Source organism: Canis lupus, chromosome 15, assembly GCF_048164855.1.
Source record: "Canis lupus baileyi chromosome 15, mCanLup2.hap1, whole genome shotgun sequence".
Lineage (NCBI taxonomy): Eukaryota > Metazoa > Chordata > Mammalia > Carnivora > Canidae > Canis > Canis lupus.
In genome coordinates, this window is record NC_132852.1 from 49,663,545 (window position 1) to 49,683,036 (window position 19,492).

Sequence of the window (19,492 nt, forward strand, 5' to 3'; positions counted from 1 at the left end):
TACCCTTTTATAATTTACTGTTCATTTAAATGAAACAGGAGTAAGACATACAACAGAAACTTCAACTATATATGTGTTTCAGGACCATGTTCAGTGAAGATTCAATAGCTATGTATGATATTCTTAATATTTGTATTCTGGCTTAATTAGAAAAAGAGGAAGCTACATTTTAGGTTTAGTGTCAGTTGATAAGGTTCCAGGTTTTGTTTTCCTGCAATTTTTGTTAAAGCTACTATTCACTACATATAAATATCAAAACGAGACAGAAAGAAACTGTTCTTTTTCTTTCTCCCCTAGAAAGCTTATCTTGAATAAGAAAAACGTCTCTCTTGGGTAGGACCATGAAAAAAGAGCCATACTATACTGTTCATCTTTCTAACTTGAAAAGTCTTCCCTGTGAGAAGAAAATTTACCTACAAATTCATCCCAACCACTATACTCTGTATAATGACAAAGTGGAAATGGAGACCAAAGCAGACCTTGAGTAATATTGACAATCAGGTAAATTCAATCTTTTGCAGGGGCTGGCATGGAAAGAAAACAAGCTATAGGAGTTGGCCAAAATAAGAATTCTCTCCACCTTGAGCCATCACTTATCCTTAAATTTGGGGGACCTGCATTAAACAAAAATAACCCTTCTCCATCCCCAAAGAAACCTTCCTCTATCATGTAGTTATGCAAAGCACAGGTAACCGTGTCAAAATTTATTCTGGTCTTGGCTGAGGTTCAGTAACACTGGTGTTGGGCAGTCATTAAACGAGTACAGTTTCTCTTCCTTTTACTCCATGGCATCCAGGACAGTCCCCTCCTGCTACAGCAACAGTTATAAAGGTGTTCTAACTGTACTTTATATGAAGGCAAAGTCAATAATATATTAGTAAATCTAATAGTAACTCATCACAAAAAAATAAGGATAAACTAAATACTTGTTATAAATGCCAAAAGGACACTTGGTAAATTTCAATTTTCACTTTTCACCTAAGGAATAAAACTACATATTAACAATAACATGGTACTTTCATATTGTGATTAAAAATACTTATCTCAAATAAATCATCAAAATCACACTTACAAATGAATAAAACACTAGAGATAGCCTTATAAAATAGGGAGATAGCCCTATAAAGAATGAGACAAGGATGCCTAAGAGCACCACTTTCTAACACTGGTCTTTTAATTTTAACCCTCAGAATTCTCAAGTAGGAAGAGGTAGGTGGTGGTGGGAGGTGCAATACAATAAAACAGGAAAAACACCAAAAAATTCTTCCTGAGAGACACAAAAGACTTAGAGAGCTATAACATGCTAATGGCTGAGAACACACAATGCTATATTGCAGAAGAGAAATTCTTCCAAAACTGATTGATAAATTCAAGTATTTTGAAACAGAAATAGACCAGTCAACTAATTGGGGAAAGTCAGTTCTGTATAATGCACATATAACACTTAAATACATCAATAAAACAAACAAACATGAATTCACAATCTCTAAGAAGTTCATTCACTCTATTAAATACAAAATAAAATAAGACAGCTTTTGAAATCAAATTGGCAAATGTGCAGAAAAAAGTATTCAAGGAACTAGGTACCCATAATATTTGACTGAGCAGTCCTACTTCAAAGAGCATCAAAGCTATAGCCAAAATGTTTATATGAAAAAACGTTCATCACAGTGTCATACATAAGAGCACCAAAATAAAAATAATATACACTGGCAGGATGTTGGTTTAATAAATTTCAAATGCTCATGTATCACGAAATACCATGCAGCCATAAAAAATTATATGATTTCATGACAAAGGAAAATATATTCATAATAATGAGTATTAAGTTTTAAAATATAACAAACCAATGTATTTTGTCTATATACACATTAACAAGAAGGAAAAGGACTACAAAGAAATACACACTGCAGAAAATATATCAAATCATTGTCAGTAAAAAGGTCTTGGTTATTGAGATCACATACAATATTTACTTTCTTCTGTATGTTTTTGTATTTTCAAATTTCCTTAGGTAGAAACATATTACTTTAATATATGAGAAATAAAAAATATTATCTCAAAGAAATCATCTAAATTTTAAATATCTGGTCTTTCTTCTGTATGTTTTTGTATTTTCAAATTTCCTTAGGTAGAAACATATTACTTTAACATATGAGAAATAAAAAACATTATCTCAAAGAAATCATCTAAATTTTAAATATCTGATCTGAATTCTCTAGGGGCTATGACCCCAGAATTGATTATAATTAGAATGAAATTTTTAATGAAAACAGAGATGTATATAAATGTTAAAAGCATCTGAAATAAATTTTTACTACAAGAACCCCATTTTTATGTGAAGCACTACTGATTTAGCAACCAATGAGGTAAGTAATAGAATATGGTTCTTAATAAGACAAACATACAGGAGTAGAAAGGAGTAGGTACAGAAAGATCAATGGAAAGGGTCAAAGCTTCTCATCCCAAAAAGATTTCTTCTGGACTTATCTTTAATTCTTAGCTTTGATTTATCAACAAATTTTACATAGTTTACTATACAGTAATTTTGTTTTGCTCTGTGGCCTTTTATATATATATATATTTATAATACACATATTTGTACACATGCATATATGTGTGTGTATATATAAACAAATTTGAATAGCCTTTTAAATCATCTTTACCATCAAAATGAATAAACTTAACAAAGACTTCAAGATTTAAGGAATAGGTAGTTGAAGAAACTGACCTGACAATAACACATGTAGTTATTCTTAACTATATTTGAAAAATGGCCCTTATATTACTTTAGTGCCATAGACGCTAGACTTTCACAAGTAACAACCAGACATTTAGAATATCACTTAAACAAATTTAACTTTGGAGTAAATTTTTTAAAAAAGAAAATCAACATATCTAAATGAATTACAGCTATTTACTTTAAATGAATTCATTTTATAAAAATTAAACTTACCAAATTAAAAAAATGTACAAGATCCTAACACAACAAACTTAAGGAACATTCAGGATAGAATACACCCACCCCCATTATTGTTTTTATTAATCATACCATTTTCCAACAGGCCATAACCAAATATAACCCGAAATGTGATGATCACCATATCAGAATAAGACTCAGTACCTAAGACTATAAATTTATTTAAACATTGACATAATACAGATCTACACAAAAATAAGTTGTTTTGTAAGATTCTGAATCCTCCTCATGCAGAGGATATAAGATGTTAATGACTCCTGCAACTAGAAAACCACAAATATTTGCGTCCTCAACATACAATGCTTCAGGTAATTCCCACTCCCCCTTTCACAGTTTTTTCCCTCTCATTATAAAAAGGGGGATTCAAATCCTTAATTAGGTAATAAGAACCTTTCAATAACCAACATCCCTTAATTTCCTTTTTCTCAAGGAGGGTGTTCCCAGGGTCCAGGGCAGTCTGCAAATCAATGCAAAGGGGGAGCCATCAAGAGGCTCATCTGAAGTATTACCAGGGAGCGGCAGGCAGCAAACATTCAAACCCAGAAACTGTGACTCAATATTTCCTATATAATGCAATAGTTCTGCACACATGATAGATATTGTCAAGAAGAATTCTGCCTGAAGAAGATGTAGAATGGAAAGAGAGGATCAACAGACATAAAGGTAAGTAAGGTGTCTGATTATACTAGTATCGGTACTTACGTATCATACCTCTGCAGTGGTGTCACTTTGTTCTTATTCTTATCAACTGAACCCGTAGATAGTTGAAGAAAATTAGGGTTTAATTTATATAATTCTTGAAGTAGTTTCTGTTCATATTCTTGGTGCTTACCCGCCTAATGGAAGAAGAAATTAAAACTGCAGTGGGGTTCACAGAGTGGCTGGTATAAAATGACTTACTTTCCGAATTATAAGATACCCTAAATAAAGCATATATGGGTTTTTCATGGCATTTGAGAACCCTGTGAGGATGATGTCACAGAATTGCTAGACCAATTAAAGTCCTTCCAACAAATCTATGATATATACACCATTAATTAAGGATTTCATCAACCATTTATTGTGCAGAAAACCAAATTAACAGACTTTTTTTTAACAGACAACTTTTTTGCCAGCTCAAAACACTAGAGGCCCTTTTAAACCTATTTCCCCATCTTTCATGTAAGAATGAAGTCTTCTAATCGGCCATTACAGAATTCTGAAGATCACCGAAAATAACTAATTTCTTTTTTTAAAAGAGATGAACACATTGTAAATAGTACACAGATTATGAGTTTTACTACATTTTTCATTATCTTGACAATAAGTAAAAATCCCATTATTTTGTTTTCAGATAAAAATTAATGTATTTTAAACTCTAGACAAGGGGCTGGCAGTTTATAGCTAGCTCCTTTGTTTTTAAGATTTCATTTATTTATTTCACAGAGAGAGAGAACACAAGAAGGGGGAGCAGGAGAGGGAGAAGCAGGCTCCCCACTGAGCAGGGAGTCCAATGTGAGGCTTGATCTCAGGACCCAGGAATCATGACCCAAGCTGAAGGCAGACGCATAACTGACTGAGCCACCCAGGCGCCCTGCCCCATCCCCGACCCCTTTGTTTTTATAAATAAAGTTTTGTTGAAACAGTCATGCTCATTCATTTACTAGCTGCCTATGGCTGGTCTCTGGTCCAACAGAAAAATTGAGTATTTACTAGAGGCCAGAAAGCCTAAAATATTTACTAACTGACCCTTTACAGAAAAAAATCTGCACATCACTGCTCTATACACAACAAAAAGATATCTGTATTTACTGTAGCTGGTAGGTGTGTATCAGAAGGCAATGTTACAAACATTATGGAAGAAATGAGGCAAAAACTGCCTCTGGAAATTAGTCACACACAAAAATAAATTACAGTGAAATTCCTTTGAATAACATTTTACTATCTGCATGTATATCATAACTGAAATGACATTTTTACTTACCTTCAGGACTGTTTAATAGAAGTGTGTTCTGTTTTTAGAAGTGTGTTCTAACTAGATGTTATGGGAAAACCAAACCAAGAACAGGACAGATCAAAACAAAAACAAAACAATAAAAACAAGCAAGGGCAACATCATTTAAGCAAAGATGACTGCATCCTTACACTCAACAATGAATGCATCATGCCCTGTTCTGAGAGGGCTCCTGCTGTTTCAAATGGATCTATAAATATTTCATACGGTACTAAATTCTGAATCATGCAACAATAAAGAAAGATCTTCTGACTTTTGCCGTGATATAATCTGTTTAAATTTCCTTTCTATGTAGAGGAACTATCTTAATAAAGAAACTTCCTTTCAAAATAATCTTAAACTCACATAAAGAAGAGCAGATGAATTTATCATAACAATATGAATTCTGAATTATTAAGAAAAATACAGTTAGATGTGGATTTACACCTTTAAAATACGAAAAGCCTTGAAATTTTTTTCTACAATCAATACTTCAGGAGACATTGTGGCTTTCATTAGTAACTAAGAGCTAAAACTAATACTCAAATCATTTTACAGGGGCAGTCCACAAAGGTTAAATCCCATTACAAGTTAGTTCCATAGGACTGTCTGTCCATTTTTGTTTACAATTCAATAACACTCAAAAATGAGATAAACTAGGGTTTAGACATTCTTTGAGAGAAATTTTCAATATAATATAGCATGAGTGGTACATATTCTCTACTTGTCAAAATTTATATTGGAATGGTTCCACCTTAGATTCTATCCAAGAATGTTTCACCCAAAAAATGAAAAAAATTCAAGAAGCACTTATTAGATAAAAAGTAAGGCATTTGTCCCCATTAAATGTCATAGAGACCTTATTTTAACACAGTTTTTGGATCATAAAGAAATACGATCAAGAAATTCCAATGAATTGATTATAATGAGACTTAAATCTGTAGTAGCTCCAAGTCAAAAAAGGGTAATATTTCATTTTAACAATGTGCTCTTCACAGAGACCCTATTAGACTTTCTCTAGGTTGACCTACAGAGCCCAAGATGGCATTCAATGCTCCCCCCACTTCTAAATGAGAAGTATTCCTGCAAAAGTCCATAGCAACAATCTGACATCCTCATCTATAAGAGAGAAGTGCAGCATTGTGCTTTGGTATAATCCTTATTTAATATACATAAGGTCAACATTTTTACTTATAAAGATATGTTTATAATACTATAAATTGAAAGGAGACCAGAGAACAGGAAATCTAAAAAACAACATAGGATAATAAACCTTCAATTCTCCCTTCACAGGACACTGACTCAGTATACACTTTCATGGGGAGAATCATTTTATAAAAATGTTAGGTTATCAGCAACATTTGATAGGTTGTTCTTTTCTAGCATGTTCTGTAAAGAGTGGAAATTAGGAAGGAAAAAACTTTATAATTACAGTAACCCACTTTGCTTTCATTTTGTTTATATTCCCCCTAAAGTAGCATTTACTAAAATGCTTTCCTTGGTTCTGATTGTAAATTCCTTTCTTGGATAGGTATCAGTATATTAAAGACTCTGAGAAGTCCTGCAGGAAAGAAATCTATTTATCTTCATTAATCTAGCATTCCAAACTTGATGGACTACAGACCCAGTTTCATTATAACAAGATTCTGTAGAACAGACATTCCATGGAACACTGTATGGAAGATGCTACTTTAATAATAATTTTAAAAAATTAAATCCCTAGTTTTTGCTTTTACAATTTTAACTTATAGAGAAAGATACTCCCTTTCCTGCGAAGTTTGTAATTCACATTAATTTACTACCTGCATTTCCTCTTTTGTGAAGCTGGCCGCCTCATCCCCCAATTCATGTAGATACATGCAGTCAGGCTTTGGGCACTGCATATTCTTTAAGAAGTAACTGCAGTATTTTGTTGTACCTAGAGATGCCTGCAGAAAGAGTAGGGAAGGGGAAAAAAGGACCCAAAATGTGAATTGACAGTAAGAATTTCCTTGTTTGGTGTTTTCACTTCACCTCAAATGAGGCACAGACATGATCAAAGAAGTATGCTTCTCAATACTAGAGAACTAAACTATTACTAGCAGGAATTACTAATATGATGCTCCTTTTCGAAGAACTAAAGAAAACACTTCAGTTAGGGTTTCCAGAACTTGAGTACCCAAATCATCATCCCTAGAGATCAGAAGACATGTACAAAATCCATTCCATGTTACAAAACTTAGGCACCCAAGAAAACAAATTCTTTTTTCTATTTATGCCATCCTTTTTCCATCTGTATAAAGGATGGCTTAATGTAACCCTTTACTTAAACCTGAATTGATCAATGGCCAAATCTTGAAGAATGACAAAGCAGAATCATTATCTATTTTTGATAAGAATACCAGGTCCTATTTTCACAAAATAAGATTGTGTGTAAATACAGGATATTTTTAAAGATGATCACCTAATAATGAATGTGTTTATTCCTACCTACATAAGCTGTCAATAAACAAATCAGCTCTGATAAGTTAGTTAGTACAGATGCTTAAGAAGCAAATCTTCAAATATACTCCCTCTAAATGTGATATGTAAATGGTAGGCTCTCCCCTATTTACCACCTTTTCTCTCGTCCCCCTTAAAGAAAATCAAGAGGACCATATTACCTTAAGTGTTCTGCCATCTACTACCACGTTGTTGACACACTGTATGGCTCTGAGAGCATCTTCTGACCGGATGTAGGTTACGTAAGCACTGGCACTTGGACCCTAAAGTGAAAACACACGGTTACTAGTTTCAAATTAAAAAAAAAAAATTAAAAACCATTCCTTTGCACCCTGCCTAGGGAATTCTAAAGGCCTTTACTACTACTACTACCATCAATGATAATAATTAGAAATACTAGTAGTTTTGATTAAACCATATACTAGCTCTTCTTAAAACAATCATAATTATTGAATTTTATCTGATTTTAAGTAGACTAAAATACATGCAGATAAAGTATCACCTGTGGATTTGTATTTATCTTTTGAAAGTCATTTGACAGGCTTGTCAAGGTTACAACAAACTTTGAAAGTCAGATTTAAAAAATAAAGCTTTAAGACATTTTGTCAAATTATGGTCTCCCCAAAATAAATGCAGTTTGCAAGAGTATTCTAACTGCTGATACCAGCATAACAAAGATGCTCTACTAAGTTTTCAATATTTGAAAATAATTGGAAATCATCACTTAATTATTACACTGTGTGATAATGGACTCAATTCCCTCTCCCCCTCAAACCATCACCTAAACTTTGTATTACTATTTCTTACTACTATTAATTCACTGTTAAGTCCAGAAGTCAAATGAGCACCAGAAATTCCCCCATCCCACCAGCAGAGGTCACTACACTGCTTAAATCCTTGACCTTTAGGCTTTCTCATCACAGAAAGCAAATTTTCTTTCTGAACTGCCCAGGTCAAGCCTAGACCATAGGGAGGAAGAGCAAAAGTCTCTACAATTAGTTACCTGTGAGCCTGCATATGATGTGCTATTATTGATGACAACTTTATGTATTTTACCAAACTTCCCAAAATATTCTGGTCGTTTCAAAACCTATAAAAGAAGAAATAAGGTATAATGTATCCCAATATTCATCAATGTTCTCTTTATAATGGGGGCATACAGCATCCCCCTTCAGAGAAAGGAAAATAATTTTTAAAGTTTTCTTTTTCTTTCTTTCCTTTTCTTTTTTTTTTTTTTTTTGGTTAAGATTTTATTTATTTATTCATGAGAGACACACACACACACACACAGAGGCAGAGAGACATAGGCAGAGGGAGAAGCAGGCTCCCTGCAGGAAGCCCGATGTGGGACTCCATCCTGGAACTCCAGGATCAAGCCCTGTGTCAAAGACACATGCTTAACTGCTGAGCCACCCAGGCATCCCTTTAAAGTTTATTAATAAAAACTTCCTAATTACAATCTGTATGGTTAACCTACAGGAAATCATCAACAGAGTTTAAAAGTTACTTTTTATTGGCCCATTACATGGAAACTAAGATTCTCTAAGTTTGGTATTATCCACTATGTTCTAATATCTGCACCAATAATACGTGGGATCTTATCTTCACAGTGTTCTTAACACCAAACAGATCAAATATCTTAACCACATTTTCATTAACAGATGATCCTTATGAAAAAGTAATTCTCAAAACAATGACCAAAATAATTATGTATTAAGCAGAGACAGAAACTCAAGAACAGACATACAGGACAGTCTTTACTCATTAATCTATTCTATATAACATTTGATATATTACATTAAAGCTACAAATAGCAAATATGGTAACAACGTTCCTCAACTTTAGGATTCATGCTTTATCACTTGTGTACGTGTGTACTTAGCTTCTTTGTGTCAATTTTACCACTTCTTGATCATCTGTTTTTTCCTCCCTTCTCCTGGTAAATAACATATATGTAATGATGGATGGAAAAAAATGAGGAAAACAAATTTATATATTTCTTTCAATCTATTATGTGATTACTTCTCAGTGGTTATTCCCCCTCATACCCGTGTCACCTCCTCTACTTTGTGATCACTACAAGCATTCACTTATCTTCTCTTACAGACTTCACACTTTGGCTAATTTGACCAATATGTAACTTGATACATAAATCTTTCCTGTAATTTACAACTACTTCAAAATTAAATTTTGAAAAAAAATTAAATTTTGTTCTTTTCCTAGAATTTATCTACAGACCTACTGTTCCTACAGTCTTCCCAAATAGCAAGGTCTCTCTCAAGGAAAACTTTGAGTGTACTTGTCCATGTGTGTGCAAAGTATTCGTTCCACTCTAATTTGATAACATTCTCACATACTTACAGCTTAGCTAATATGGTCTGCATAACAGAATCAAAGCTTTGTGAGTCTATGGTTGAGGTATCATTAATCCTTAACAGTTTTCAATTAATAATTTAAAAAAAATTTATTTACTTATTGAGACACACAATGAGAGACACAGAGAGAGAGAGAGAGAGAGAGAGAGAGAGAGAAGCAGATCCCAGGACTCCAGGACCATGTCCTGAGCTGAAGGCAACTGCAGAGCAACCCAGGCGTCCCTCAATTAATAATCTTTTTAAAGACTTTATTTGACAGAGAAGGAGAGAGAGACCACCAGCAGGGAGAGCAGCAGGCAGAGGGAGAGAGAGAAGCAGACTCCCTGCTGCACAGGGAGGAGCACCATGTGATGGTTCAATTCCAGGACCCTGGGATCATGACCTGAGCAGAAGGCAGACCTTAACCGAATGAGCCATCCAGGTGCCCCAATATCATTATTTTTACCACATTTTACTTTGATTCTTTTTTTTTTTTTTAAGATTGTATTTATTTGTTCATGAGAGACACTGAGAAAGAGCGAAGCAGAGACACAGGCAGAGGGAGAAGCAGGCTCCATGCAGGGAGCCTGATGTGGGACTTAATTCTGGGACTCCAGGACCAGGCCCTGGGCTGAAGGCAGGCGCTAAACCGCTGAGCCACCCAGGGATCCCCTACTTTGGTTCTTATAAGTATAGGGCTGTTCTGTTTTCTACAGCCAATTTTAATGGATTATAAAATGAGGTGACCATATTGGTTTTCAATCTTTTTTCCACCAAATCCCCCGAAACAAATGAGACTATTAAGTGGCAAAGGCAATAACTCTCAGGTTGTATACTGCAAAGTCTCAGGGTTGAGGAGTAGGGAGGAGTTTATTTTGAAAAGCTCCCTGGCTGGTAGAGTTTAAAACTGCATTCAATATCTAACTTGATGCATACCAACTCAGCAAAGGGCTTCACAGTTGAAATACCTGCTTCAAAGAGTTCAGGCTGGTCATACATTGTTCTGTATCAGCATCTCAAATCACATCTGAGTTTATGGTAGCAGCTCTCAATGAAGGCAGCATTCAAGGGAGCATTTTAAAAATCTGTGGGAGCTTTTACAGGAGGAGGTTGTCAAAGTGACCGGGAGGTAATACTTATGTTCAGTGGATGGGAGCCAGGAATGGCTTACAATGCTCTGCCTCCTGCACAATAAAGAACTGTCCTGCACAACTTTTGAATGTCTTATAAGACATTCGTGTAGCTGAGAAGCCTATTTATAATTAAGTGAACTTAGAAACAAATTCCACATTACATATAAACTCAAAGTAGTTCCCTACAGTTCTGACATGTGTTGAATTTATAGGAAAGAAAATAATATGTAATTAAGGAAAGACTCCAAGTGCTTTTTTCAGGATTACACGAAAAGTTACTTCAAAAAAAATCACATCTTTGGCTTTTCATATACCTGGGTTACCAATACATATATAACTGTAACAATCTGCCTTTGTAGGTGTCACACTCACATTGATTCTACACACAGATGTGAGCATCTTATTATTTTATTATGTACTTAAAAACAGTACTTCCCAAACTTGAATTGCATACAAATCATTTGAGGATCTAGTGAAATTGCATATTCAGATCTAGTGGCTCTGAAGCAAGGCCTGAGTTTACCTAATAAGCACCTAGGTGATACTAGGGCTACCAGCTCAGAAAGCACATTTTGAGTAGCAATGTTCTAGAGTAGTGGTATCCAAAATTAACATGCAGAGATAGTCTTTTTATACTTATTTCCCTTTTAGTGCCTTTTATTTCTTTATTTCATGGAGTCACTTCATAAAAATCAAAGAGTGTTACAAAACATTTTTAAAAATGGGTACTGGCTCTGATAAGATTGAAAATCATAACCTCACCAGTCTCATCTGTCACCACTGCACTCTAACCCTCCAGCCAAACAAATCGCTCGCAGACTGAGATCTTTCTCATCCTGAAGAATCTGTAGAGTGCTTGTACCAGAAACACTTTACCTCAAAAATGTGGTATGTGGAAGGGCACATACCTCCCCAATAAGATCGAGTGCTCTCTCTTGTGCCTCCATAGCACAGAGCACTTCCCATATATTATACTGTTCGTTTGAAAATAAGCAGGGACTACCTTTATGTTGGTGTACACTCAGTGTCTTAAATACTACCCAGCACATTGTAGGTACTCAATAAATGTTTACAGAAAAATAACTCTTTTAGCATTGAACAACAAGAATTATTTGGATAAGGAACACTGGTGGGCCTCAAAATATTAGCAAATGGCCTATGGCTGATAAGAAATGGCTTGCCCAGGCAAGGGAAATTCAAATATTTAAAGTTTCTAAGTTAAGTTAAATACTGCAGATCCTATGTAAACATACAACTAGCAAATCAGCATTCTAGTGATTAAGAAGTATGGGGAGTTGGTAAAGCACCCTGCATACCCCCACATTATTCATATATTAAATATCATGTATTTGCTTTACAGTGAGCCAGCCTGAATACTAATATAGACTATAAAAGGCCACATGACAGAATTCTAAATGCCCAGTGGCATGTGTAATGTTTAAAATGTCTTCCTAAAAAAATTTTTTTTAAATAAAATAAAATGTCTTCCTATATATTCTGTGGGAACACAGTCAAGTGTTCATGGATATTAGAGACAAAATAAAAAACTTGATAAGCAGACAGAAGGATGAATGGATAAATTAGGGGAATGGATGAACAACAGACCAATCATCAGCATAAAATATACTGGAATAGGACCTTTAAAACTAAAGGGAAGGGGGGTGGTTCCTAGTCCTGCCTCCGCCATGAAACAGCTGCGTGATTCCAGAGAAGTCATTTAACTTCCCTATGCCTCAATTTCTCACTTGTAAAACAACCTGGTTCTGTCTTTAAAGTCTTTTAGTTCCTCAAACAAGCTGCTCTCTCAGACCACCATATACCTGGGACACTCTTGTCCTTATATGCTTCCTAGCCAGTCTCTAGTAATTCTTAAGTATCCTTTCCTTAGGGAGGCTTTTTGTGGATCTCTATATTAGCCAAGTTCCCCACTATTATATGTTCCCCAGAACATATAATACACTTCCCTGTTTTAAATGTTCAGCACACTTAAAAGTAATTAAACTCTGTCTTAATAGTCTATAAATTAGTTAAGGGTAGAGACTGTGTCTGGCTTGCTAAATTACTTTACCTCCAACATCAAAGTACCTAAAATATGGAAAGTATTCAAGAGTTACTTTACAAAATGAATGAATTAGGTTCCAGCAAATCTGAAATTTCAGGACTTAGAAGATGATTACCTCTAATCACTACCTCTAGCTATCTACCCCGTCTTCTAAAATAGTTTTTTTGGGGATCCCTGGGTGGCGCAGCGGTTTAGCGCCTGCCTTTGGCCCGGGGCGTGATCCTGGAGATCCAGGATCGAATCCCACGTCGGGCTCCCGGTGCATGGAGCCTGCTTCTCCCTCTGCCTATGTCTCTGCCTCTCTCTCTCTCTGACTATCATAAATAAATAAAAATTAAAAAAAAATAAAATAGTTTTTTTTAATGGATCAACAAATGAATACTGATTTGACAATCAATCTTGGTATTAAGTTTTCTGATGCACAAATATTATTTTCAAAATGAGCTTGAATTTTGCCTTAACTCTTCTGTTTTGCTAATCAGAATTTAGTCAAATATCAAATTATTCATCATCCAAAAATAAGTAAATAGGATCTTCTCTGACCTGAAAGTTACACAACAACTTGAAACTTCAAATTTTCTAATAGAGCTGACTTTAAGTCTTCCAAACTGAAAAGATTATACAATAAAATAAGAGAATTTGTTAAGATATTATTATTTAGAAGTGGTAGGACTGAACAAATAAAACACTGGTCTTTGGTCTTCCTAGGGTTTCAAGAGAAATAAATGAGAGAAATCAATGTTTAAAAATGTTCGCTGTCCTCTCACCAAGAGAGGATTTCAAAAGGATAAAACAAGTAGAGTGCTTTTTCAAAGCACATTGAGATTCAAGATAAACCTCTCTCACTAGTTACCACCTAGATTAATTTTTTTTCTGTGTAGCAGTTCTCCAGATTAATGTTACTGGAGTCTTGTCTTTTGAAGTGGAAATAAGAAACCATTGTTAAGTAAATAAAAACAAATCACAGAATCTAAAGAGGAGGTAGGAAATCTATAATTCAAACATCAGACTGAGACTATGGCTTAATTTTTGGGCGCTGCTCCCCATATGCCTCCAGTATTATAGGTGATAGGACCCAGGATGTAGTAGCAAAATCAGGTACATGCATATCCAAGAGTTGTCAAATCAAAATAAAAGTTCCATTAGTTTACCGGAACAGCAGGTTCAGGAGATTCTAATCAATAAGATTAGTAAGAATAAAAAGAGACGGATAAAATTAAAAAAAAAAAGCTTGCAGAGGGAAACGCTGTCTGGTTAGAGAAAAAGGCAGAGCTGAAAGGGGAAGACAGAAGGACCAGTGTAAAGCTGTAGTAGTGTTCAGGAAAATAGTCACAGGGAAGTGGGATTCTGTCCACCGGAGGAATCAGAAACAAAACAACAAAAAAGAACTGGCTGCTGAGGTTGAGTCATAGCCTAAAATGAGCTCTCATCCTTAACAAGTCTTCCTGAAGTCTTTTCCTGTAGAACTGTAGATCAGCTCCCTTTGGCTCTGGAAAGAACCTGGTCTCCAGAGGGACTCCTGCCGCCCACTAAAGCCAGTATCCCCTGACTTAGGTCCAAGTAATTCTAGAGCTGCCTCTGTGTTTATTGCCAATGATAAAGGCTTCTTAGTCTTCTTAGTATGGTCTCCCTTAAGTTCTTTTCCACTGAAGCCCTTCACAGACTCAAATACATAGTAAACTCATCTTTAATAAATATGTATTACTCTCTCTAAATTGCCTTTACAAAATCAATTTTTACATTCCTTAAATTTCTTTCCTCTGGGGCCTTTTGCCCACTTAGCCAAGTGTGAAGATTTCCACCTCCCTCGGCATTTTCACTATAATCCTCCCTCTTAGGGGTACCACGATGAGCATGACTCAAAACCCTTCTCAAGGAGCACTTTTGGCAGATCCCCCAAATCCAACTCTTTCCTACTGAAGTAAACTATCTGGCTTGAAGCAGCTTCTACATGCTCTGCCATCAATCTAGTCAGTACCTCCTAATACATCAGAAACTAAAAATTAGCAGATGTACAACCAAGGGCATCAGGCAAAGTTATGAAGTCAACATACTCTGATAACACAGGTGGTGAAAAAAGAAAAAAGAAGTAATGAACAAAGGGTCTCCCCTGCCTCCAAATGACAAAGAACCTGGTCCATTATTTTCCTTCATCAAATTATTTCCCCAAAATTGGCTTAAAATAAAAGAATAAAGAATGATGGTACAGCATAGCAGCAGTTCTATTATTGTTCAATAACCAAGAATCACTATGTAGACAGGATTTTTAAAAAATGCAGATCTCTAGTGGGTTCATGTAACTGCATGTCCACTGTGATTCTTTATACAGAAAAAAGAAACACAGTAGTCATGTCACACATTAGCCAGAATAGCAAAAAAAGAACCATTAACCAATTTTCAGATTATTAGCACTAAAGGAGATTTCAGAGATCTAGTTCAACTTCCTCGTTTCACAACTGAAGAAAATGAGGCCAAGAAAGATTAAGAACCTGCCTAAGATCACAAGTGGTCATTGGTTTCCTAGAGATAATTAAAAAATCATTTCCCATTCTCTCCTAAGTCTTAATAATTTCAGGGGAATCCAGCTAATAGGCAAGGTCAGCTGTTATTTCCAAATAAGACAAGCAAAAATAAAAAAATGTCAAGTTGAGAACGAAAACAGAAGAGGACTTACCTCTGGATCTGCTAGGCGCTGAGACAGTCCTACAACAAAGACAAGGTTTTTTTGTACAACACGTACACTAGCCAAATGTTTGCGGTTTTCTGATATTTTCTGTTTTCTCTCATTCTGCTTCTGTTTTTTCTCATTCTTTATCCTTTGCAATTCTTCCTGGGAGAGTGGTTTATAAACTGCTGGGTCTTCTGGATATGGCTTTAAGCATAAAACAAACACAGAAATTAGCATTAAATAAGGAAAGAAATAAACTACATGGATAAACAACTATTCTGGATGATGGGTATGTGGTTGTTACACTCCTTTTTCTAAATCTTTTAATTGCTTAAGATATTTTTATTTAATACATTCAAAATAAAGTTTTTAAAACACTTATTTTTTTGAGCTTTAGCACAGACTACTTTTAGCACTTATAAAACATAAAACACCACCAAAGGTTCTATAATTTTAAAAAATACAATTATGGTATTCCCTATAGTGCCTAGCAGAGTTGACAGGAAAAATAAGCTTCTAGGATGCTGTGTAAGAGGCAAGGAGTGTAAGTTATCTCATCTAAACATAGGTTTATATATTACAATTCACAAATACTTAATGAAAACTTACTATGTGCCAGAAAATTAATGAAGTATTTATTCTTTAATTCATTGCCAATCTAAACAGAACATAAATGGGCATATAAACAACAATCCATAGACATTCTGGGTCAGGAGCTTAACTTTGGTTTCCAACACTTACTAACTAACCATGTGGATATTAAGCAAGTTAATGAAACTCTATACCTCAGTATCCTCAAGAGTAAGATGAAAATAATCTTAAAGGCTGGTGTAAAAGTAAAATAACTCTTATAAAGCCATTACTGTCATGTCTAGCACACAGTAATCCTTCAATAAATACTAGCAATTACACTGTTATAATTTTTTCCCCTTTCTTGTCATTACAATATTGTTTTCATTCCTACGCTAATGCCAAGGCTACCCTGGTGGCCTGAATAAGAGCTGTGGAATCACATTGCCTGGCTTTGAATCTTGGCTCCTCTTTACTATCTGAGAGACACTGGCTATAAGTTATGTGACCTGCCTGCCTCATTCATCTCTTCTGCAAAATAGGAATCACAGTACTTTATTAAGGAAGGTTTCTCTAAGAGTTAGAAAAGATATACATTTATAAAGTGATTAAAACCGTGTCCTTATTACTACTAATAAAAAATAGGGGTGCCTGGATTGACTCAGTCTGCTAAATGTCTGACTCTTGATTTTAGCTCAGGTCATGATTTCAGGGTTGTGAAATCGAGCTCTGCATTGGGCTTTGTGCTAGGCATAGAGCCTGCTTAACATTCTCTCTTTCCCTTTGCCCCTCCCCGCCCCTGAAAATATAAATAAATAGTTAATAGCAGATGAAAGATGGGACATATTAAATACACGTATCTAAGTGGACATGAAGAGATCCCAGAAGTAGGAAACTGTGCCTATCAGAACATAGGAAAAGGGAATAAGAGAAATGATGTCATCAAGAAAAAAAGTAGAAAGGAAGTAGAGTGGAAAGAGTATTCAAAAGCCTGAAACCTTGCTATGTTTTTAACATAAAGGTACTTTCAACTTTTCATACGTAAATAAAACACAAAATATAAAACCCCTCAAATTTGTGAACACACTCAGATTAGTGTCGAAGGCAATTAAGAAAGTGAGACTTCTCTTTATGTTCCTCAGCTTCTATTGGTAATATCATAAGGTCTCCAAAAATCCTGTTTTTAAATAATCAGACGTAATTCTTAGTGGTCCTGGAGGACACAAGCACCCATATCATTTGATTTCCACAATTAAAAATCTGAAAATAAAATAAAATAAGAATCTGAATCTGCCAGCTAATTGGTCCTATCTGGCATACTCCAACTTACTTGTGAGTAGGAGGCATATAAAACAGCTGACTTGGTAACTCATGTGACTTTTGCATGACCTGAAGTCTTTCTCCAGGATGAAATATAAAGCTAGTAGTGCACATTTTAGGCACTCCATAAATATTTCCCAAATGAACACCAAGCTACTCTCTAGAACTGAGAATTTAACATGGTTAATTTTTCTTTAAAAAAAATCTTAACTTTTCTAAAGGTTCCAGAAAAAGTTGGAAAAACACACATTCCATGACAGTGCTCCACCACACACATACCACCATAAATACCTACTCCACAAACCTAATGACATAAAATTAATAAGCTGATACAAAGAGATGAGTAAGGGAGGAAGACTAAAACTGGAAGATGAAAAATGCATGTGGTTTACTTTTTGACTAAAACATGTATACTAAACTTAATTTTCTAGGAATGTAACATCAAATGAAAAAGTATAAGCAGGAAAATTTTCTGTAAATATATTACTAATGTGCTGTCAAACTAATGGAAATTATGGCACCTGTAGAGAACCAGTTTTAATGTGTAAAATATTTTTAATAGTGTTAATTTGATGATAAACTGCCGAACTATTAATTACAATGTTTTATATTCTCTAGTGTAGTCAGTTTCTTTCACATGTGTAATTATGGTCCCGCTTTTATTTTCAATATATGTCTATGTCTTTTCTCTTTACTTTCTGATCAGACTTGCCAAGAGTTTGATTATTTTATTAGTCTTTCAGAGAAACCAGCTTTTACTGAAGTATAACAATTTCATCAAATTCTGCTTAATCCCTGCTTCCATTGTCACAATGTTTACTACTCTTTCTTGTTTCTTAATGTGGAAATTAGGTCATTAATTTTTTGTTTTTCATTTTCCAATAAATATATTCACAGCTTTAACTTTTCCTCCTCCTAGAAACAATAAAAAATACAATATAAAGTTTTATTTTTTAACCAGGACCTTAGAAACAATAGTGATCCACAGTGGGGAAGTCCCAAGACAATTTCTGTATAAAAGTCAAAATCCAGAGAGATAAGTGTAAAGTCTGAATAACAACATATGAGGAGAGGGTCAGCATTCAAAGCTCAAGGCCAGCCCAAGGGAAGAGTCTTTGGGGAGCTCAAACCCATGGTAAACTGAGACCCAGCCTGCCCCCCAAAGACTCTTTCAGTCTCAGGATAAGAACAAACTACAGAGAGGTCAGAACAAGATACAAAAAATGAGGATAGTAGAAAAACATTCTGAAGAAGCTGCTGAAACCAACCTTAGGGAAGATTCACCTCCTAGAGACCTAAGGCCTTTATACTTGGCCCCAACAGCGACCATATGCTTGAGGCATCCCTAATGGCATTTCATGGATCCAGCAGAAGCCAAATCAAAGTTTCTCTAGAGAAGGGCAAATCTACCTCGGGCCCTGGACAACCCTACAAATAATTCAGTGACAACAACCAGGAAGCAGGCATAGATATAACCAAGCACATAAAGAAATAAAACAACATGAACATCAACCAGTAGAAACATTCCTCACAGACATCAGCAACTGGAATTATTAGACATAGATTTTAAAACAGTAATGCTTATTTAAACAAATATATGATAAACTTGAAAGTATGTACAGGGTACAAAAATTTATTTAAAATATATCAAGTAAGAAAAGAGAACAAACAGAACAAACATTACATCTAGAAAGGCAAAATGTTAATACTCAATAGACATTCATATTTATTTATTTTTTTTTAAAAATATTTTATTTATTTATTCATGAGAGAGACACACACGCAGAGAGAAAGAGAGAGAGAGAGAGAGAGGCAGAGACACAAGCAGAGGGAGAAGCAGGCTCCATGCAGGAAGCCTGATGCGGAACTCGATCCCGGGTCTCCAGGATCACACCCTGGCTGAAGGCGGCACTAAACCGCTGAGCCACCTGGGCTGCCCGACATATTTATAT

At 35.1% G+C, this 19,492-nt stretch overlaps 1 protein-coding gene across 7 annotated transcripts in view; it reads right to left on the minus strand.

The window, feature by feature from the left end:
* Nucleotides 1-19,492, minus strand: part of CNOT4 (CCR4-NOT transcription complex subunit 4) — a 136,928-nt gene that overhangs the window by 50,841 nt on the left and 66,595 nt on the right. For 4 of the 7 annotated variants that reach the window (XM_072777335.1, XM_072777332.1, XM_072777333.1 and 1 more), the window contains 5 exons: nt 15,657-15,854; nt 8,437-8,523; nt 7,595-7,696; nt 6,755-6,880; nt 3,683-3,816 (listed from right to left, as the gene is read on the minus strand). In XM_072777335.1, the coding sequence (XP_072633436.1) occupies nt 3,683-3,816; nt 6,755-6,880; nt 7,595-7,696; nt 8,437-8,523; nt 15,657-15,854 (647 nt within the window). The remainder of the gene's footprint in view (nt 1-3,682; nt 3,817-6,754; nt 6,881-7,594; nt 7,697-8,436; nt 8,524-15,656; nt 15,855-19,492) is intronic. The other 3 variants (XM_072777336.1, XM_072777334.1, XM_072777338.1) reach the window with 1 other exon arrangement.